Source organism: Cavia porcellus, unplaced genomic scaffold (assembly GCF_034190915.1).
Source record: "Cavia porcellus strain 051 isolate PalLab524CR breed Dunkin Hartley unplaced genomic scaffold, mCavPor4.1 scaffold_11, whole genome shotgun sequence".
Classification (NCBI taxonomy): domain Eukaryota; kingdom Metazoa; phylum Chordata; class Mammalia; order Rodentia; family Caviidae; genus Cavia; species Cavia porcellus.
The window spans coordinates 38478160-38501631 of record NW_026947494.1 but is presented as its reverse complement, the minus strand read 5'-3'; the positions used below and the strand labels follow the sequence as shown (position 1 = coordinate 38501631).

The following is a 23472-nucleotide window of genomic DNA, read 5'->3' as shown; positions in this document are numbered from 1 at the left end:
TATAAAACTAAAGCAGATTATCCCAACTTGGAAATGATACCTCATTATAAAGCCCTATATTACAGACAGAAATTAGGAAAATGCTTTCAATTTATGACATAAAAGCAGATACCTAACTTATTAATCAATATTTGAATAAGTGATAAAAAATCAAGGCATAAACATCTGACTTTATGGCTAATTTTCTTATTCATGCAACCATATTGTTGTTTAGAAGACTGACCAACCATCATGTCAATGTAAACAGGTTGGTAATGATGAGGAGTAAAACATATTTTAAAGTATCTCCAAGTGTTTACTTTTAAAAATATACACATACTTTACAATTCAATTTATAATTTGTTTTATCTATACAGCAGTGTAATTTACAAATCCTATACTTTATTCCTTGACTTAGGCCCAACCCTTTTATTTTATTATTTACAATTATACAATACTGAATATGAGCATATGTAACTTGCTCCTCAAATTAGATTTAAGCCTCAGATCCTTGCTTATTTTAAGATCCATGGTTTCTACACTTGACTGCTTTAGTAGAGATTTTGAGTCATATCCCCTAAAGGTTTAGAGTCAGAGTCTCCAAGTCTGGATTGGAGCCTGGTAAATGATATTTTAGAAAAATTTCATAAATAAGCCCACAGGGATACTGTCTTGCTTTGAAGAATAACAGAAATGAAAATGTCATCTTTGTCAGGACACTGAAGCTGTTAGTTTAGTATTTTTTTGGTGTTTATTTTTGGTGATTGTCTACCTAGAACTAGGAGGACAATGCTTGGCTCAGAATAATCTTGAATATGTTTCATAGAGCCTAAGACTTTCTACACAGTATCCACACACATCACCCCATTCGGAGCCCCTTCCTTGCCCAATCCTTTGTGTCGGACACTTTTAGTTACCATCTCTTGTAGTTTGAAAGACTGCTTGGAGGCTGCCAGAGACTGAGGGAAACTGGAAATCTTTATTTCAAGATGTAGATGTTTTCATTTATTTCCTTTTTAAACTTAAATTTCTTTTTTCATGAAGTTCATTAAGTAAGCTAAGAAGTGATGATTATGGATGGCTTCCTTATAGTTTCTTTGAAGTGGCAGAATCTAAATCTTTATTTTTCCAAGTGTCAAAATAAGTCATATTTTATTAGCCTATGCAAATCTCACCTTTATCTTAAAGTTATAAATATATATTAGAAATTTATATTTCAGATTTTTCTTGCTGAATTCTTCATTAAATGAAGTTTACAGAAGTCTAAAAATGCATTTCATCCATTTTCTTTTCAAATCTTTTTACATATGGCATTCCATTAATTTTATGGCCGTACCTACTGCCTAATGGAAAGTCAATGTGAATCGTTCATATAATTTAAAATTAAACTTTAAAAAGTTAAAATAAATGTAAAATATAATAAATTATCTAAATATGCACTTTGATCAGTATATAAATTTGTATAACAAATTTTAAGTAAATATATCAAAACAATTTCAAAACACAGTCTGTGTAACATGATTAAAGACATTAGTCTTTATTTGGTATAAACTCTAAATCTGGCATATATTTTTGTACTTGAAACACATCTTTATTTGAAGGCTAAATTTTCTTCACTAATAATCTATATGTAGTCACCTCTCTGAATTTTTCCAAACATAACTTATCAAAGTATAATAACTGAACTATCAGTTTTGAACTCTATACTTATACAGATTAAAATTAAGCAAGGTAAAAATTAATTGCGCCAGTCACACTATCCTCATTCAAATCCTCAGTAGCTCCATTTAGTTACTATCATCATACTCTGTGTAGCTTTAAAAACATGCTACATTTAACCATGTCGTGCACTTTTTGTTTAATGACTACATAGTTGAGACAGATGCATTTGGTTTTATCGCTAAGATTGTGTTAATAATGTAGCTATTTCTTTGGGTTGTTACAAGTAAATGAGAATTCACAAAGAATTTAATAAGCATTTAATCTCATCATAATCATCCATTTAGACTAGAAGAATTTATCTTCTTTCTGGTAATGGCCTCTTTGAAAATTCAATGATTACTGTTATTTGCTCACATGAAACACATACAGGACAGAGTATGCCAATATTTGCATAAAACTTCAGCAGGGTCAGGATAGCTACTTGAAAGTCCGTTACAAATACCCTTGTTAAGTGCCCGTAACAAAGGATTTGCAATCCTTTTTCTTAATGCTAAATTCGGTGGACATATACCCACTGGTACCCTATTTCTCTCTCCTATCATGTGTGACTATGTCATGTGATTTTCAGATGAAATAAATTTATTTTGGCCAAGAAGCTTGTTCACCAAAATATTTTTAAATCATTTAGTAATACCTCAGAATTTCATTTATTTTCTTCTGTATTGCCCTTTTATACTAATTTTCTTGTGAAGTACACAGGAAATGCCTCTCTTTTACCTGACATGAAAATGAATGTTGATAATTTAAGATGCAGTTGAGTTTACTTTACTTGTGAAATAAATATTATCTCCTTAGTTTTCAAAAAAAACTTTTAATTATTCTTAAAGCAGCTGTTTTCCAAGGCAAACTTTGAGTTGCACATGATAAACTATAAAGCTATAGATGCATACATGAGCTATATATTTTTAAAGAATTCCATAGGAGTAAATATATTTAATATATATTTAAATATATAATATATAATATATATATAATATATATTTTAATATATAAAAATTAAATAATCTACTATGAAAATTGTATAAAATGTGTTTCATATTGATTAAATGTAAATAATCTGAGAAACACATCTAAAAGAAAACTGAAAGATACTGTCCGATGTATACGTTTTAATTAAACAAGTTGTAACATGGTAGACGTGAAGAGATTTTTTTTGTTCATTCTAAAACATAGGCAATTGTAAAATATAATGGTGTGAGTTAATCTAGTTGCTAAGCCTTTATGATGACCCAGATGGTGGCAAAACCTCCAGATTGGGGCTAAACGAGCATAGTTCATTCTACTAAACAGTTTCTGACTCTGGGGCCTGGCCAATGACATGCTTTCCCTCTCTCTAAGCACCACTGTCTTCTTTTCTATATATGGGAAAATGAAACAAATTCCAGTTTACCCTTGATTTTTCTCCCTAGAAGGAACTGAGATATAATTGTGAAGTATATAGCTATAAAAGATGCTTAATCAAGTTATTTTCCTCTGCTTTCTTCTACATCTATAAATTGTACTCAGATTAAATAAGAATTTTACTTTGAGAAATATGAGAGGGAAACCCTGAAAGAAGCAGCAAATGGCTTGAATATTTCCTTAAAAAGAGAGAAATAAAAAGCAGGTACTGATATGCCTTGAGGAAGACTTTCAGTTTATTCATTGTTTTAGTTATTTTTCTCATTGCTGAGACAAAATACCCTATACCCAAAGTGAAAAAAGAAAGTTTATTTAGCTCAGAGTTTTCAGAGGTTTCAGTCCATAATTGGCTGGCCCCAAGGCAGGGTGGCTTTGCAGAGGAGAACAAGTCATGGTGGACAGAAGGTTGCAAAGCAGCAAGGGAGCAAGAGAGAAGAGAAACCTCCTTCTGTCCCTTGGATTGTATCCCGGCCACCTGAATCAGGGTGAATTAGGGTGGCGCCAACCGGTCAGGGTACTGCTTTAGTACAGCGAGTACAGACACTGTAATTCCAGAAACACATGCTCTAGATGACGGCATCTCTGAAAATACCCCACCTATGACCACGTGAGACTTGGTGGGAGAACGGCTAGACTTAAACTATAACAGTCACACTGTATAAGCTAAGACTCCCTACACACAAACAATAATACAAGAAATTTTGGTTCCTCTCTTTTCTTGCAGTTCCTTGCTTTATAGTCCAAATATCTCAAAAGTGATTGCCTTAGGTAGAGAACTAGATGACCTAATTATAGAAAACAGCAAGATATTTAATGGAGACAGTGTTTTTAAGACTGTGAAAAGCTGGAAAATGATCCCACGTGTAAAAACCATTTAAATACATATTTTAAAAGCCATTACTCTGGGGCGAACAAAAACAACTAAATGTATAACCATTATTTTAGTACATCACTATCTTCAAATGTGCATGACAGATTCCCAGAATGTTTACATTTCAAAAGAACCAATTGTGGTTAATATCTTAACCTTCAGAATTTGTGGTGATTTTAGATACCAAAAATAAAGTAACTTCTCAGAATGCATCAGATTCAAGTCAGGGCCTCATGCTGCCTCATCAGCCATAGTTCTTCTTTTTGCAATTGTGCAGTTAGTGGAGATGACTTAGTATCTCCCATAAAATGAGGCACCAGTTGTACTCAGGACATAGGATTTTTGTGAGAATGAAACTAATTAAAATATGGAAAATATTTAAGAGCAATACCTGAATCCCAGCAAGAACTCCATAAATCTTGGCTGTTTTTATTGTATTCACTCTTGTAGTTATCCCTGCCTTATAGAAACCCCTTTACACTTCCAAATTTTGCTCTTTTGAATATGATTAGCTCAGGCCACTGAACAGGGACAGTATCACTACTATTCTCAAAGAATATGTTTTAATGATGATGTATTACTTCTTACAGATTTGACTATACGTGTTTATTCATTTACTTTGAATATCAGCTTTGATATCTCTAGGCCTAGATGATTATGAATATCTAGTTCTTAGAAGGAAGCTCCTATGTCCTCTGCAGAGCCTAAAGATATAATGTGTATTGAAGTGTAAGAATTTAACAATGTAACAGCAACTCCATTTTGTTAAAATCACTCTTTGATTCATTTGTGTAATGATAGTGATTATATTTATAGACACCTTGTTTAAAACTTTTTAGAAATATACTGAGTAGAATAATAATGTTATATAATAGAGCAAAATTAGATATTTTACAAAAAGGAACTTTACAATGATATTTAAATTGTCATGGATTTACAATGCTACAAAGAACATTAAAATGTTGTTATTACTATATTTGTATGATAACCAAGTAAGATACTCCTTGTACTTTCCTAAGGTCTCATTATGTATGATTATAAAGTACAGGTTTATTATTTAAAAATCCTTCTGAAAGCATTAAAATATATGATATCTCAGTTTTTCTGGTCATAAAGATAAACATACTAGGGTATCAATTACTAACAAAATGATTACACTATGAGCAAACAGGCCACAAAAGAGATGAAAATACTTTCAACACATATCCCCACAATACATTTTTTTCAAGAGTATAGAAACAATAACCAGCCTAGAAAAAAAGGAGATATTTTGAGTGAGTACTTAATAAGCTAGGATATTCATTCAGTCAAAAGTCTAAAAAGTATGCATGAAGACATTACTCAGATGGAAATGAAAATGAAAACTATAAGAAGAAGAAATTGTATCACAATAAGGTATCTTTATATTGCCAAAATGTAAATCAAATTTTGCCAAGGACATGGACCAAATGAAACTTCATGTATTGCTAAAATGAGTGAAAAATAAAGCAATCATTTAGGAAATCATTTTTAATGCCTTGTAAAGCTAAATATGTTTGCTGATTTTATTGACTAGAAATTACAGTATGGTATATATGCATGACAAACCCCTTTATAGGGTGCTTGAAATCATTCATTAAAGCTTTATTAGTCTAAAACTAGAAATAACACAAATATCATGAAAAATATAATAGATAAGTCAGTTATGCCACACTCAAAAAATAAAATACAAGCTGAAATTTTAATAATGAATAAATTGTCATCATATCAAATATCTATAAATCGGGTTGACATAATTCACTAGCAAAAGGAGCAAGATACAGAAGATTATACATTATATGAGCGTATTTACATAAAGCTGAAGAACATAGAAAACTAGTGGTAAAAATGAGGATAGCAAGGTCTTCTGCAGTTGACTGGGCAGGAGCCAGAGGAAGCCTTCTAAAATGCTTGTATGCGGATGTAGAGGTTACACAGTTGGGACTTATTTGAATGAATTTGTTTAAGATTTGTTTTCACTTAAAATATGTGCAATTACCTATACCCCCATTAAACTTTAAAATTTTTTTTTCGGCATTGTGACCAAATAATTAATTTGATTACTTCTATAATTTTTAACAAAATAATGTGTAGGATTGCTAAAAGCAGACTTTCATGTCTGATATAAATTGTCATTATTTAAAAATAAGAGCAGATATAAGTTACTGATTGGTATTTGATTGTTGTGTTATGCTGTTTTGCAGTGGATAAGAAGTGATTTTAAAATTTTAGCATTGGGGCTGGGAATTTAGCTCAGCGGCATAAGCTCCTGCCTTGCAAGCAGGCAGTTGTGAGTTGGGTCCCTGGTACCGATAAAAAGGAAAAAGACAAAAATGAAAAAAAAATTAGCATTACTAATAAGGATATTGGATAAAAAATAAAAACTTTATACATGTGTATTTCCAAGTGTGTGTGAGTGTGTGTGTGTGTGTGTGTGTGTGTGCGCGCATGTGTGTGTCTGTGTGCATGTGCGTGAAAAGTTTTAGAAGGCTTTAGTTAACTGTTCAGTTTGGCTGAACAGCAAGCCCCAGAAAAATCTGACATGAAATTTCTGTCTCATGTAATCTTTGAGACATTACAACTAATAAAAATACATTTATACCTCTGGTTCAAACTTGGAATCTTCATGGTAACAAACAATATTGCTAACTTGAAATATTAGAGAGAATAGTCTGCGTCATTTCCCAAAGTGTCTGAGCTTATTTACTTGGCTTCCCATGGCTTGGTTCCCAGCTAGGAGTCTGAAAGCACAGTTGGCAAACTCTGAGAGAGAAAATAGCCTCTAGGTGCCAAGGCGACAAGTCTGCTCTTCCTGTGTAATTACTGCTGTCTGAACTTCTCCTCAAAGGAAGGAATGAAGCTTCAGGCCTCATGCATTTTGTGATGAGACTCTTTATGCAAAGAATGTTACAGAAATCACATTATTAGCATTTATTTAGTCAACACATTTAATTTAACTGTTCTGTGGTTCATCACATTTGTCATAATGAACATCAGTACAGGAGCAATGAACTTATTACTGTAGTGTCAATCTTCAATATTGTATAATTTGTGCATGGATAAATAGCAAATGTTTATTAAGACTTTTTTTTTTGGTACTGGGAATCAAACTTATGACTTCAGGCTTGCAAGGCAGGAGCTGTGCCACTAAGCTATATCCCCAGTCTGTGACTTATTTTTAAAAGTTAAAGTTTCAGCAAAATTTATCAAGCCCCTCTAATATGAGTTGATTTTCAAATGTAAAAGAAATTGTATCACTATATTTTTAATGGTAACATTTGAAATACATCATTTGGCTAGTTGTCATATTAATATATGTTGAAATAAAAACTATAAAATGTAATCTAAAACTATAGTAAATACTTAACTTGTTGAAAATATTACAGTAAAACATACATTGCCTTTAATCTCCCTCAAAATACTGCCCCTCTATTCAAACATACTTTCTCATTGCCCTTATCACTTTCGACAGCAGTTCTGAAAGTTCTTCTTCATGAATATCTTTAGCTGCACTGTTGTGACTCCTCTGAGTCCTGAATCAATTCAAAATATTTACCTTCATTGTCATTTTGACTCTGGGGAAGAGCCAAAATTTCCATACTGCCAGATGTCATGAATAAGCTGGATGAGGATGCAACAGCTTGTTTTTGCATCCCTGCCTTTCTGTTAGATGCCACTTGGAAGCAGCATTCACTACATTCTCCTCATACCTTATAAAGAAACTGACAAACGAGGAAGACTTCCATTATGGAATTGGAAAATGACAAGAACAATGGAATAGTGTGGTTAATGCAAAGAGTATTTTGAGAGGGATTGATGGTAAAGTATCTATTACTGTAATATGTTTTCAAAATTTAAACATTTCCTGTATATTTTGATCACATCTCATACATTGATTTAGTGTATAAATAATTTAGTAGTATCATAAATTGCCATCAATACAGCCAATCATGAAGTCAACTATGAATTTTCTGGGATTCCATAATGTGGCACCAAGTACCATATGTAACATCTTCCTCTTTGCTACTTTATTGAGGTTCTGATTATTGTTACTGATTTTTAAGTAGTTTAATCATTTTTTATGAAACTACCTCATTAGAGATTCCTCTAATCTAAGAAATTCCAAAATATCATTGAGGATAAAACTTGCCTTTTTGCAAGATGTATTTGAAATGCTGTGCTCTCTTTTCTTTCTTAACTAGAATTTTAATTATTTTTCCTAATTCATTCATAAAACTCTAGAAATTCTACATTTTATGATGTGCTCTGTGATGATTAGACACATGCTTATATTATGTAATATTCAAAACAGGGTAAACATACCTGTCTACTCAAATTGTTATCATTTTTTTTAGTATGGAAATATTCAAAATCCTGTCTTCTAGCTTTTTGAATTGTAGAACATGTTACTGTTATTTATAGTCTCCTTTGTCTGCAACGATATCCCAAGACTTTGCATCCCTGTCTAACTTTAATTCAGTATCAGATTCAATCTCTTCATATTTCTCCTTCCTCTATATTTTCTTGGTCTTACTTCTACAGGATCAATTTTTTTAAGATTCCATATAGAAATGTGACTATGTAGCACTTGATCTTTCTGTTCCTGACTTACTGTGTGTAACAATGATCTCTGATTTCATCCACATTATCAGAAATTGCAGAATTTTATCCTTTTTATTTACCACTTTATTACCCATCAGCTAAAAATTTTTTTTTTACCTATCCAAGGATGATATCAGATCATTTTATGAAGCAAGATTGTGGACACGTTCTCAGTTTTGGCACCATGGAATATTTTTTAAAATTTTGTTCTTATTATCAATGCTTGTAGTACATAATGATGACATTCACAGGGCTGAGTTGGTACATGTGCATAACACAACCTAATTCTTCTTTCATTCCTTCCTATTGGCTCTTTCTCCTACCTCCAACTCTCAAACTCTGCCTCTATTTCATTTGGCTCCTTTCCCACCACTTAGCAGAGATGATTCCAGTTGCTGTGCCTTTTAAGCTGGAACATAAATTCATCTCAGCCATATTACATTGTGGTTCTTTGGTAAAAGAATTTCCAGAAATGGCATTGTGGTAAAACTTAGATTTTCATTGTCCATTCCATCATCACATGTCTTATTTGCAAGATTAAAATGTTTTTCCATATGTCTTTTGTAGTCCAGCAAGATAACAGTATGTTGGACCAGAAAGTACAGAATGAAATAAGCATGCATATCTTTTAATTTACATTTGGCCTAACCCTAGAACTCAAACAAGTAGATCCTTTTAGGTAAGACTTTCCTTGGAAGCAAAAGGCTTTGGAATGAGAGATTTTCCAGTCTATCTCTGATGCTGTTGAATTTATGTAATTTGAGATTAGTTTCTTTGGGGTAGGCTTTTCAGTCACTGTCTATTGTTCTTGTACTAATGTGAATGACATTAACACAAACTGTTGTCGGCTACTAGATTCTTATTCCAGCTTCCTACTATATTGTTCAGTACCATGGTACAGAGACTCATTCATGGTACAGCTACCAGGAAGTGAGTGTTTTCCTTTTTTTATAGCTAAAAGATAAAAAAGAAGACTAAAATTTTATAGTTGGGCAGGTCTAACTTCATATGAATAATATTGAAATGGGATGTTTTAAAAGTTAAAAATTTATATATTCTGTTAACATTCATTGAATATATATGTTTCTCTTCTACACTAGGTGCTAGGAAAACAGTATTTCAACACATGACCACAAGCCTTGACTGCAGCGATAAACATGAATAATTAAAATTTATGTATTTTTGATTCTGAATTAAAATTGCAGTGCTCTGTTGTATATATTTTTTTAAATTTCAGTATTTGCTTTTCCTTCAGATATGAAGAGTATCACCCTTAATACTTGTTTACTCTCATCATCATTAGGAGATAGTCAACTTCAACTGCCGAAAGCTGGTGGCTACAATGCCTCTTTTTGCTAATGCGGATCCTAATTTTGTGACGGCCATGCTGAGCAAATTGAGATTTGAAGTATTTCAACCTGGAGACTATATCATACGAGAAGGAGCTGTGGGGAAAAAAATGTATTTCATCCAACATGGTGTTGCTGGTGTCATCACAAAGTCCAGTAAGGAAATGAAGCTGACAGATGGCTCTTACTTTGGAGGTTAGTAAAATGTAAAATATAACTAATGTGAAACCTAAATTGCCTGTTACATGTGTCTTCTTCACAATTTTGGAGATATAGTGTTGGCTTGTTGACTTTCAATGTGAACTCGCATTCAAATTCTAATATGAATGTCTATAATGTTTTCATGTCATATGATCCCAAGTTCAGTGCATATATATTTACTTCTACATTGATTGTAGTATTGTTTTAACTTTTTAAAGCTAGAACCAAATGATCACAGTTTAAATTAAAGGAAAGTATATTTTAGATAAAAATCCCCCTAGGTTTGGATGGTTCTCTCCACAATAGTTTTCAGGGATTCAATCATTTATTTATTATCTGACATCCAATAGGCATTTATTTCTTTCTATTTATTTTTGTTTTTCTGATTTACATGAGAGAAACTGACTCTTTCCTACCACATTCCAGTGTTGCTTATAGAATGCAGAGACAACATCAAAGAAAAAAAGCTAGCTATGTTGCATACCCAAAAGTGGCCAATGTCACTGCTCTCATCATTGGCTAGAATTTAGAGGATCACTGCCAGTTCTCAGTAAGGATGGTCACTTAGCTGATAGCAGGAATTTTATTTTGCCTCGCAGTTTCAGAAGTTTGAATCCTTTATCAGTTAGTTCCGTTTCTCTGGGTCTGAGGTCAGGAAGAATATCAGGGTAGAAGGGCACAGCGGAGGCCAGCTACTCACCTCATTGTAGCTGAAAAGCAGAGGAGGAAAGAGCTCACAGGGAGCAACCGGAGAGCAGAGTCCTCCGGGTCACACTTCCATAACCCACCTCCTTCAACCAGCTTCACCCTCTAAGTTTCCTTCATCTTCCTCACCAAATTATGGTTTCTTCAATGGATTAGTGCACTGATGAATGTAGAGGGCTCATCATTCCCTTACCTCTGGAAATACCCACAGATGCACCCAAAATTGTATTTGAATTTTCAAGGAGTTGATTATTTCAGTTAAACTGAGAAACACAGACAAAAATAAATGTGACTTCTAGTTAGATAGCAGCTTATTTTGTAAACATGGAATTTTTGTCAAAATTTTTGCTATGATAAAGTCAACTTTGCTGTGATAAAATTGCCTTGGAATTGAATTACGGGGTCAAAACATGTATATTTTAAATTAACATGAAAAAATATTTGCTTTTTGATAAAACTTTAACACAGTGTTACATATCTGTCTATAAATTAAGGTATAAAAAAGGTATTTTACCATACCTTTTAAATTTTGTGCTCTTAATAAAAGTGCTATTTTCCTATTGCTTAATTTTCATACCTATTATTTCTACTGATTAACATTTTCATAGATTTATATATTACTTCTGATGTTTGTTCCTATCCTTTGTATAGAAATTTTGTGTTCCTGAGGTTGGTTTTGCGAAGCACAATATCATGAAAATACTTTCTATATTTTCTTTGATCTAGTTTGATCACATAATTTTGCTTATGCATTGTTTTTATAATATATTTTATTATAGTGCATAGTTCATTATATTTTTCTTTTGATATTAACCTATCAGATTCTATTCTTGAATATCATGTAAAGTAGCATCCTATAATGTGTCCTCCATGAGGATGATTTTCCACAACCATCACTAGAAGACTGTGCTTTCTTTCAGGTTTTTAATATTTTTAAGTGAACTGTCAAGTTTAAGAAATTTTACCTAGTTACAGTTCAGCTTTTGAGTTGTATTAAATACTTTTTTGAATTTATCAGGATAGCCATATGATTATTAACCATCAAACTATTGTGTTTCAGTAAAGCATATTAATTAAAGCTAATTAACTTCTTTGACACTTTGCTCACCTGCTAAAGACAATTTTGAAATGCCTAACTTTCTTTTACTGCTCCCTGTTCCTTCTTATCAGAGTGATTCTGTGTTGCCTCATCAGTCCTTTTGTTCAGATTTTGATAAGAAAAACCATTAGGAAAAGCTAGAATCTAATAGGGTCTACTTCAGAGTGAGCACAGAACTTGTTTGCGTTAAGAAAAAAATAGAAAGGAAGTAATTACAATCTGATGAGCTAAGAAATAAAAGTATACATGTGCAGAAATGGTTTGGGAATAAGTTGTTGGGGAAAACATCTCGGAGACAATTTTGGGGTATGTGATACATATGCTTAAGAAAAACTTGGGAAAGAATTTTTAAAGTGTTATTACGCATTAAGAATGGATTTATGAGGTTAACATATGTTTCATGAATTCAAAGGAACTCTTAATTACTTTCCAGTTATACTTGGCAACATGACTAAGGTTTTGTGCAAAGACTGAAATATGTGCTTCTCTGCGTATATGTGGGTTGAACTCTTAGTAAGTTAATAGATCAGTGAATGGTATGTGGAGCCATAGGAACACTTCTAAAATGAAAACTTTTTCCTGTTGTATTCTTTCTTTAACACAGTGTTACATATCTGTCTATAAATTAAAATTGTCTACAATTTTGCTGTTAATGTAACTATTTTTGGTGTCCCTAAGATCTCTTTGGATATCAGGCTTTTCTAAATTCCTACAGAAACAAACTTAAAAACACAGAACTTTATGGAATTTAAGCAATGTAGATATTACTCAGTATTTGAAGTCTTATCAGAATCCCTTATTCTGATTCCTTGTCCTTTCTGATTACTAAACTACTTAGATTTTCTATTTTAGACTTTTTATTTAGGAGTAAGCATTCAGTTAATCTAATTGTCCTAACATGGAGTAGATAGTATAGTCTCTTGGGAAACTTAAAAAAAAATGGTATCCATGCAAAGATCATACTTGAGATTTTCTAACATAATCAATTGAAAAGATCTAAATATTGTAAAAAGTGATTCAAAATTATATACAGATAGAGATATTGATATGTACTTCTTTTACTCTTCAATAACTTATTTTCTTTTTATTATAGAACGGTTTTCTATGTGAAATTCTATAAAATTGTGCTAATTTCTACATAAACATGTTATTGTGTCAAAATAAATGAATCCATATTGATACACTTTTCAAACACTTAATAAATGTATATTTTATTTAGATTTCCCTTTCTATAACCAATAGTTTTTTGTTTAGGATCTCACTTATAATACCACATTAGCATGTAACGATTTCTTAGGCTGTTCTTGATAGTTTCTTAGACTTCTGTTGACTTTGAGTTTCACAGTTTAATGAGTACTCCAATATCCTGTAAAAAGTATTGTTACTGGAGATTTAACTGATTCACTTTTCCAGATCAGGTTAGTGTTTTTGAGAGGACAATCTCATACATGAAATGTCATTCTCATCACATTATATCAAAGTATAGTATCAATATATTTTATCACTGTTGGTATTAATTTTGGTTACTCAGCTTTAGGTTGGATTTGTTAGACTTATCTACTGTATTATTTTATCTCCTTAAGGACAGAGTATTACATAAATTCTTTTGAACAGAAATTTTGTTTCATCCATTATGTATTTATTCTATTCATTTTGGGCTGGGAATTTAGCTCATCAGATTAAGCGCTTGCCTAGCAAGCATAAGGTGGTGAGTTTGATTCCCAGTGGGGGGGGGGGAAAAAAAGAGAGAGAGAGAGTATATTCTATTCATCTTGAACATTTTTTACCTAGTTTAGAATAATTGATTTTTTCTGAAGATCATTTGATTCTATGATTGTATAAATGAATTTGAAGTCAAGATCTGGACACTAAACATTGTTATTAATATTGGGCTTTCAAAATGTCTAGACTCAGCTGACAAAACAAAGATATTGGGAACACACATGCAACATACTATCATGTGTGAACATGCACATATTTCTTCCTATATGTAGCCATATGTATATGAAACTAAATATGAGTTCATACTGTCTTCACTTTAATCCATTAACACATGCAATATTCTCATCTTCTCCTATTGTTTATTTGTGACTGCTTACTGGACAGTAAGATACTAAGTCCTCACCATCTTTCAGCTGTATACTTTGTTGATCTGTTGTAGTATTCACATACAGTTATAAACATTAACCTTGGAGTTCCTGGGAAATGATTCTTTAGACAAAGCACAAGTCGTATGAGTTAGTTTGCTTTGATTCTATGGACTCTAGTGATTTTGAAAGGTACTAAAATCAGCATAATTTTATCATCCCAGTCTTTTCAGTGAGAACTCTTCCTGCAATTTTAATTTATTTATATTCTGTAGCACATTTCATTCAGTGATCATCTGACCTCATAAATTACTTTTTTTAAATTTACATACCATAAAGCTTACTCTGTGTGTGATTAATATTCTACAGATTTTAACAGATGCTTGCTTTCTTATGCCCCACATTTCAGTATCATACACAACAGTTTCATCATCCTAAAAATAATCCTCTGTGTATCACAAAGAAATCTCCCTTACCCAAGTCCATATTAACTACTGATCTGCTTTAAGTTTACCCTTTTCATAAATGTCATGTAATTGGATCACACAATATGTAGTACTATGTTAGACATGTAGTTAGTTTCAAGTTTTAATCATTAACTCCTGTTTTATAGGAAATTGAGTTTTGTGTATTAGCCTCTCTTATTTAGAGACCTTGCTATGTAATCCATTATTAGTTATAGAATATTTGTTAATTCTTTTGTGAATTAATTTTTGGTAATCCCTTTGTTAATTCTATTATGATGCTAAGTAAGAGATTTCTTTATGTTCTTACTCACTCTGATGAATTCTCTTCTACTTCTTTTCTGAGAATTTTTTAATAATCTAGAATGAATGTTGAATATTCTAAGTTGTTTCTCTGTCATCTCCTATGTCCTTTTGTTTTCTTTGTTAACTTCTTCAGCTTGCTAATATGGTAGGTTGCTTTGACTGAGTTTGATTTTGAATGCTGAGACAGATTTTCATGCCTGAAATATTTTAATGTATTAAAACGTATAAAATTTTTGTATTTGATTTATTGTATTTTGTTTATAACTTTTGTGTCTTTCTTCTTGATATAGCCCTATAGTTTTTCATCATTGTAATATATTTGTTGGGTTTTTTTGTTTTGAGTAATTCTCACTTCTTAGAATGGATTAGATGCTTTCCTACTGTGCTATTTTCAAAATAAGTTGTGGAGAATCTGTATCATTGCCTCCTCAAATATTTGGTAAACTAATAAGAACATTGAGAACTGGTGATTTAGTTATTGCAAGGTCAATACATTATTGACTCAATGTCTTTATACCAGAGATACAGAGTGAATTTTTTTTAATTTGCCTGTTTCTCATTGTATGAAATTTGTGCTGTTTTAGAATTGCTTTAGTCTGCTTAGAATATTTAAATTTTTTAAGATGTACAAAAAATATACCATTAATTTCCTTTGTTGTTTTTAGTTTCAATTTTATTTATATTGATTAAAATTTTTATGTCACTTTTATTCTGACTTTGGGTTTAACTTGCTCTTCTGATTCTATTTTGTCATTGTGAAAGTTTAAATTATTCTTTTTATATCCTTCTTTGATTCTAATACATGTGTTTAGTGCTATATAATAAATTTCTACCCAAGCACTGCTTTAAATCACCTCTCACAAATTAGATGGCATATTTTAATCTTTTAGTTAAAAATGATTTTGAATATCTACTATGACTTCTTTCTGACTCATATTCTATTTAATATATTTTTGAGATTTGGAAATTTTCTAGGTATCTTGCTATTGTCAATTTTTATATGAATTTCATTGCGACCTGAGAATTTACGTTGCACCATTCCTGTTATTTTATATTTGCTAAGCCATATTTTATGGCTCAAAGTCGTGAGAAGAATATATATCTGCTTTTTCTAGTTATTCAGCTCAGATCCTTCAATAAGATTTCCTGTAAAATATTATTTTATTTGGATTCAATCCTTTTTTGTCTCAGTCATTTGAGGCCATGGTGACGTGAGGTAGCTATTAGTAGACTGCAGTTTTGAAGTACAGCCTTCTCACAGGCAGTTTGTGGAAAAACAAGTCTGCATTATTTCCGATGCTTTTACACATGTGCCTCGTATTTGATTTAAACACAAAAGAAAATAATATAAAGAAGTTGGTATCTTATAATAAAAATGAATAGTTATTTAACATGTTAGGATTCACAATTCCTACCTATTTTCATTTTCTCATATGAAGTTTCTAAATTCGTAGGATCATCTTTTCTAGTCATCTTTTCTCACTATATGGTTCACCTGTCCTTGAACTCACTATCTGGCCCAGGCTGGTCTAGAACTCCTAACATGGTGCGTGGCTGAGTAAACATTTATGTCATGCTAATTTTGTACTTGCATAAGTTAAACATGAAATGATCATACTATTGCTAATCAGCACAACTGAGTATTAACTAGAAAATATTCCTTAATCACTCCTAAAAGGTCCGAAAACAATAAGCTTCATAATAAAACTCAAAAATGGGGAAAACTTTAAACCATGTTATATGGTGATAAGGTTTTAGAAAAATGATGGCAGAGGAGAGAGTTAAGAAGGATCTCCCACATCCTAGAATCATTTAAAGATTAGAGTCCAGGGACATGGAGTCACCTGACAATCTTGAGAGTGATGCTGAATCGGGGCAAAGCACCTCTCAAATCTGTCTTTAAGGCTGAGGGCAAATGGATAGTGAAGCACTGAATGCAGGGACACTGAGTAGATGGCCTAGGTATTTGAGGAAGGACTTCCTGGACTCCTTGAATCCTCTTACAATGGAATTTTTATAGCCCTAAAATTGCCTTTATCAGTGAAACAAATGGGGCTTACAGTAGATAAAGGATAAAATCAGTTTTCAAACTCAGCTGTGAATCTGAACTTCAGATTATTGCATATTCTTGTTGTTGTTCCCCTACATCCAGAATGGGATTTGCTTTATCCTCTAGGATTTGAGATTGAAATGTGTGCCAAGTCTTTGCAGCTCTTTAAACAGTCCTTTCATGTCTATATTTGCTAAACTTTTTGAAATCTCTTTATATCATGCCATTAAAGTAGTCATATTGTTAATAACAATAATAATAATTGTTAATAATAATAATAGTAATTCCTGACCAAGTAAAATGGTTAATACACTTTTCATTCAAATTTTACCTAATGTAGCTTTGTGTCAAAACTTCATTATTTTAAAGAAAAGTTTTTGCTTTTCTAATATAACGTATATTTAATTATTAGTACCTTGTTCTCACTCAACTCTTTGTAGTGTTTTGCTTTACATATCAAAGTATTCTAATTGATCCAGTCTTTTAACTTTCATTCTATTATCCCACAAGTTCTTCTGATACGGTGTTATTAAACAATGCCCTCAGAAGGGAAATAGTCTCCCTGAATATTTTAGATGCTGCTTAATAAGGGCTAAGTTTTTTTTTTTTTTTTCTAGCTGAAGAGACTGCTGGATACTTGATGTAGGCTTCAAATTGATGTGGGTACACTTGATGTGGGTAACACACACAATCAGAACTTATGCAATGAGTAGATTAGTGGACAGACAGCTAGGTGGGTAAGCAATGTATTCTCCCTTGTCTCCACTTTCTATCTTTTCTTCTTTCTTTCTAGCCATAAAATATAAAAAGCAGTCAAGAACCCCACTCAATTTGATATTTATTGTGCAGAACTGTTATTGTCCCAAGAGGGGAAATCATTGGAGATAAAGAGAGGATACAAATAAACTAAATAAAATACAAATTATCTATTACTAAGAAACCCAGAGTTAAGAATTTTAAATTATTTTCTAATTTTGAATTGATCTCTCAATATTAAGAAATAAATAAAATAGTTCTAGAATCTAGAGCAGTGTTAACAAGAGCTATCTGTGGTTATAGAAAACTACTATTCAACACTACTCAATAAAGTAGCCACTAACCATAAGCAGCAGTCAAGAATTTGAAATGCTAATGTGGCTGGGGATTTGGATATTTATTTGAATATTTGTTTTAATATAATTATTTCACTAACTATTAATAGTCAATGTAAGTGTAATACCTATTGCATTAGACAAAATAAGTCTAGTTTGTTGTAATAATAAAGAAGATTTGCAAAGGAATTTTCATCTAGAATGAGTAATTGGGATTTTATTTCTACTCTTTTTTTATGTTTGAATAAAGCTGTTTAAATTTAGCAATCTGCAAAGTCAAATTGTGGGCCATACTTACCCCACCAGCCACAACCTGCTTACTTCTACTTCAAAAGGTCAGATTCACATATTACAAGTTCAAGAGATGAAGTTCAGTGGCAGAACCAGTCTAGTGGGTGCAATGCTCTGGGTTCAATCTCCAGCACTGACCATGCAGGGCTTTGTGAAATACCATCTATGGGAAGATAAGCCTACACGTTAGCAATGTTTCTTACACTTTGAATATCTCAATATTTATGTTTAAATCTTGTGTAAAAATTAGTATTTATGTTTAGCTCAAATACAGACTGAGCTAAATAAATAAATATTTAAAAGCCAAGCATAGAAGTGCACGCCTTTAATCCAGCACTTGGGAGGCAAATGCAGGATTGCCATGAGCTTGAGGCCAGTCAAGGCTACACAGTGATCTCAAATACAGGCTGAGCTACATAGTAAGAGCTTGTCTCAAAAAAAAAAAAAAAAAAAAAAAAAACTAAGTAACTAAATAAATAAAAATAAAAACCAAATGCAGACCACCTCAGTTTGAATCTAGACTCTACCATATCTAGCTGTGTGACCTCGGGCAAATAACAACTTCTGTGTGCTTTTCCTGCTTCATTCCTTTTTCTGCTTTGTTAGGCTTATCTTAGACATTGTCCCATCTTTAAAACCTTCATTATTTCACTTTAAGCTTCAAATATCCCTGCCTTAATCAGTTTTGTATTTCTATAACAGGATACCATAAACTGGCTATTTTTTTCATACTTCTGAATACTGAAAAGTTCAACACCAAGGTGGTGATCTGTTGAGAGAGCCTTTTTGCTTTGTTATCCCTTAGCAGAAGATGCAGTGGTCAGTGCTGAAGTGACAATGCAGCAGAAAAACTGCTGAAGTAATATAAGTTCAGAAGAGACAGGGAAGAGTAAGAGAGGGCCAAACTTATGTTCACTGTACACCCATCTTAGAATAATTATCCCATGTCTCGTAAGAGATATGAATTAATGCATGAAGGCAAACTCTTGTGATCCTTTAGGGCCCCCTCCTTTTGCATTGGGGATTAAGTTTGTAATGATGGCTCCAATATTAAGTTTCCAGAGAACACTGGTTTTTAGAGGACATGTTCAAATCATAGTAATCTCTGAGTTAATTTATCTCAAAAATTAAGCAAACATACCATATTCCTTTTGTTTTTCTTTCCTTTTATCCTGTAAAATTAAGTGCTGAAAATATGCTGTGTTAGGCCATATTCAAAATGCTCATCATATGGCACCAGCATTATGAATATTAAATACTAAGGAGGAGAAACACAATAAATATTTAGAAGTGAATGTATGAAGTAATTTAAAATAGTACTGAATTTCATGAAAATCAAGCTAGTTAATGAAAGAACAGTTAGGCATAAACCTTAATGAAAGACATAGGTAGCTGTGTGATGAGTCGTAATGCAGATCGTTATAGCATGGTGATTAACAGGAGGACATTTCTAAAGTGGGCACAGAGGTGCTGCATTTCGGTAACAAAGTGATCCCAGTATCGCATCACAGTGAATTATGAAGTCAAAGTAGAATCCAGAAAACAGAATTGGTAGCAATTGTAGAACGTGACGTTATTTGTACAGTGATTGTCTAGTGATTCACTAAGGCTCCAACACAGTTCAGGTGGGAATGTGGGGATGATGAATAAGAAGCCACAATGCAGCAGAAGAGCTGTGGACGGAAGAGCAGTACAGGGAGCAGGAAATAGAAGAAGCAGTCGCTTGTGGGAGAGTGTGGCATTTGGATAAGCTATGGGTGATAATGAAATGTAGAGGGTGATCGTGAAAATAAATGCAAATTAGGAGTTAAAATAGAAAAATTATTGTTACTGAGAAAATAAAAAATACTGAGGGGAATGTGTTGGGTGGGGCACATGTGCCACTGTGTTAATGGACACAAGAACAAAATACCTGAACTGCTAAGAATTACCTATATTTCATCAAAGTCCTTCTTAAATGAAAATCAGAATATACTTTGAGACATTGCTTTTTCTTTGATGTACTCTTTATAATCTTTCTTGTTTTTCTTGCCAGTTCCATTTCTTTCTTTGTGATTTGCAGCATTTATATAAAAGATGTAGGGAAAGTAGGAAAGCATAAATTTAAAACACAAAGTTACTGAAGATTATTTTATATTTTGCTTGTGTCCTTACTTTTAGCATAGTGCCTTAGTACCTCAAATTGACTAAGTACATTTTTGTAGCATCAAATCTAATTTTAGAACCATTTTAATGAACTAATATTTTGTATCATTAAGTCAATTATTAAGCTTTTCATAAATGATGTATACTTGTATATTTCAATTCTTCAAACATTAATGTATCTCCTCTTCATTACTTCTGAAAGTTATTAATGGTCATACATATAAACCAAATAATTAGACTTAGCATTCTGGAAAGATGATACTTGTTACTTGCTACTGATTAAATGTTGATCTTTCCCTTTAAATTTATATGTTGATGTTATCCAATATGATGATTTGGAAGCAGGGCCTTTGGAAGATATTTAAGTCATGAGAATGGACCACTCATGAATGGAATTGATCCTCTTAAACAAAAAGAGTGAGTTAGCTCTTTTTTTCAATACATAAAACAGATAAAATACAAAGAGCAGTCTGTGGCCTGCACCAGAACCTGACCATGCTGGAACGATAATCTTGAATTTCTACCCTTCTGTGAAGAACATACTTACATTGTATATATGCCACCAGTTTATGCTAATTTGTTATACAGCTGGAACTAAGACAGTGCTAAATAAAATGCAAGATTCTTCCTCAATTCCTTCTTTTTTATTCTTGTTAGTTTTCTCTCTCTCCATATTCACGAGTTTTGAGAGTCTCAATAGAACTTTGCTGACTAAGATCTTGTCCTACTTTGGCAAATGTGTTCATTCTCTGTCACAGTACAGTGCGATTAATGAGCTAACATTAGAACTTTAGTTCTGTATATAATGTTGTGCAAACTATTATTCTGTTGTGACATTTCTTTAAGGACCATTATCCTACTTTATTGTATTTTGGGTCTAGCAAAGAAATGGAAAAGCATATCTCTGAGAAGCCAAGCTTCAGTGGAGAACAGGAATTAAACAGAAAGAATTTATATCTGAGCCTATATTTTTAATATACTCTTGTCTGGTTTTCATGTTTTTGTTTTATATTTTATTTATATAGAAATAAATTAAGGATGGTAAAATACAGACTGTTTCTCCATGGAAACAGTCAATGTTAACTTGTACAGAAGTGAACATTCATTTGGAAGAAATTTAAAATTCTTTAATATTTTCTAGGTCTCATTTTTATTCTAAAGACTAGTTATCAAATATAAACATGTAAGACGCTAGGCTTTCTAGCATGGTGTGGTACCTGAATTTAGCATATCCTTCAGATCTCAGTTGCTAAGTTCTCCATCAAACACAGTTGTTGAGTAAATCACCGATCCTTGAACTCTACTGTGAAAACAGGTTCATTTAGAAGGTAATGGTGTCCTGCAGCTATTTTGTGTGCTCCGGTGCTGGTGGACAGATGGCTGGTTTCTCACTGTGTCCTCATTTCCACTCTTTCTCTAGCTTGCTCCTTTCCTTATTGCCTCCCTTTCCTTGTGGCCCTCTGCTAGTTTAATACTAGAGGTGTTTTACTCTTGGCTCAGGTTTTACTTCTAACTGTAGACCCTCTCTTCATTTCTGAAAACCCGAATAGTTCAAATTAAACAACTGTATCAGTAACTTGCTGAATGTGCCCTGCAAGCTATTTAAAAGGTAATTGCATAAGCATATTTTATTGCTGCATTTCATACTATTGCAGATTAAGTTATCAAATTCTATCTTTCTGAGCAAAACTATAAAAACATTAGGAAGCAGTATGATGTTGCAATGCACGCAGCATCTGCAGAACCAGGATCTAGGCTGATGGCTGTGGCCAGGACCTACCTGGCTATCTCTAGGCAATTAGGTTAACATCCAAAGGCTGGGGATGATCATCTATAGAATGAGATTGCTAAGACAGCCACTCTCTATAGTCCCTTCCACTCCAACAAATCTGTTGGAATGGGACTCCTGGGGAGAAATATTTGCTTTTCCAGAATTTGATTTGATTTGGTAGTTTTATAAGCATGTAAAATGGCTTCTTGCCTAATCTAGAGTCCCCAGTATTTTTGAAGAAAGACTGCATTTTGCTTGACATTTTATCAGAGGATGTTTTCTAAGCCAACCATTTAGCATTTTAAAAAGTAATGGAGGCAGGTGGTATTTGAGGTGGTTTATCTCTGGTGACTAAAATGTAGCTGCACCTTTTTTTTAATGATCAGTAAACACAAAATTTCAATGGCAGAGTAATGAAGCTTTAAGAAATGTATTTAGAGACAGGAGGATATTGTTTAGAGACCTGAAGAGATGGCTTTGGGTTTTGGGAAAGTCATAGCTCTCTTCTAAGGTTGCACATCGCTGGGCTGTGTGTTGGCATTAACCTATGCAAACATGCTAGAATTGTGTGAAGTGACAATTACATGAGAGGCATTGCCAAGATATTGCAGAGTCAGTGCTTATGTCACATAAACAAATACTTAAGAATATGATTGTCAATTCATACAGTCCTTGATTTTATGTTAGTCTTCCTCCAATAGCAATGAAATTCACCCTGAATATGTGTAGATAGTTGATAATAGGCAAATAGTGATAGAACAAGCAATTTTTAAAACTTATTTAAAGATATGCTTAACAGTGAAAACTACCTCCCTGTAGTCAGGCATGTATACACTCAGACATCTACACACACAAGAAAAATAGTCTAGGATTTTATAAAACCCACCTTCTCAGAATAATTCTTGAATTAAGTAATAGGCATTGTGGTAACTACATTCACAAATAAATGACTTCACTGGAAGAATGGATTTTGAATGTTTTTACTTTAGATATATATTAGATGTGAGATGACAGTTGTATTCAAATTGATATAAACATTACAAAAATGCAGATATATCACAACTTTGCATGGTAACCCATTAATGTATATAATCTGTGTGTTTTTATTTTATAATTCAGTTAAATAAATTTTTAAAACTATACAAATATGTAAGCTTTATAAATTTCAGCTTAATATCCCCTAATGCATTAGAAAGAAGATAGCAAAACAGACATATTTTTCAAAATATTTTGGAAAAATTTTTCTAATTGAGGACAAAGAGGGACTTAATTTATTTTCTAGTCATCTTGTACAAATGATCAGCCTGAGAGATACATAGA

At 32.5% G+C, this 23472-nt stretch overlaps 1 protein-coding gene across 1 annotated transcript in view; it reads left to right on the top strand.

The window, feature by feature from the left end:
* Positions 1–23472, top strand: part of Hcn1 (hyperpolarization activated cyclic nucleotide gated potassium channel 1) — a 339906-nt gene that overhangs the window by 277497 nt on the left and 38937 nt on the right. The window contains exon 6 of the mRNA XM_063258126.1: positions 9897–10137. Within this exon, the coding sequence (XP_063114196.1) occupies positions 9897–10137 (241 nt within the window). The remainder of the gene's footprint in view (positions 1–9896; positions 10138–23472) is intronic.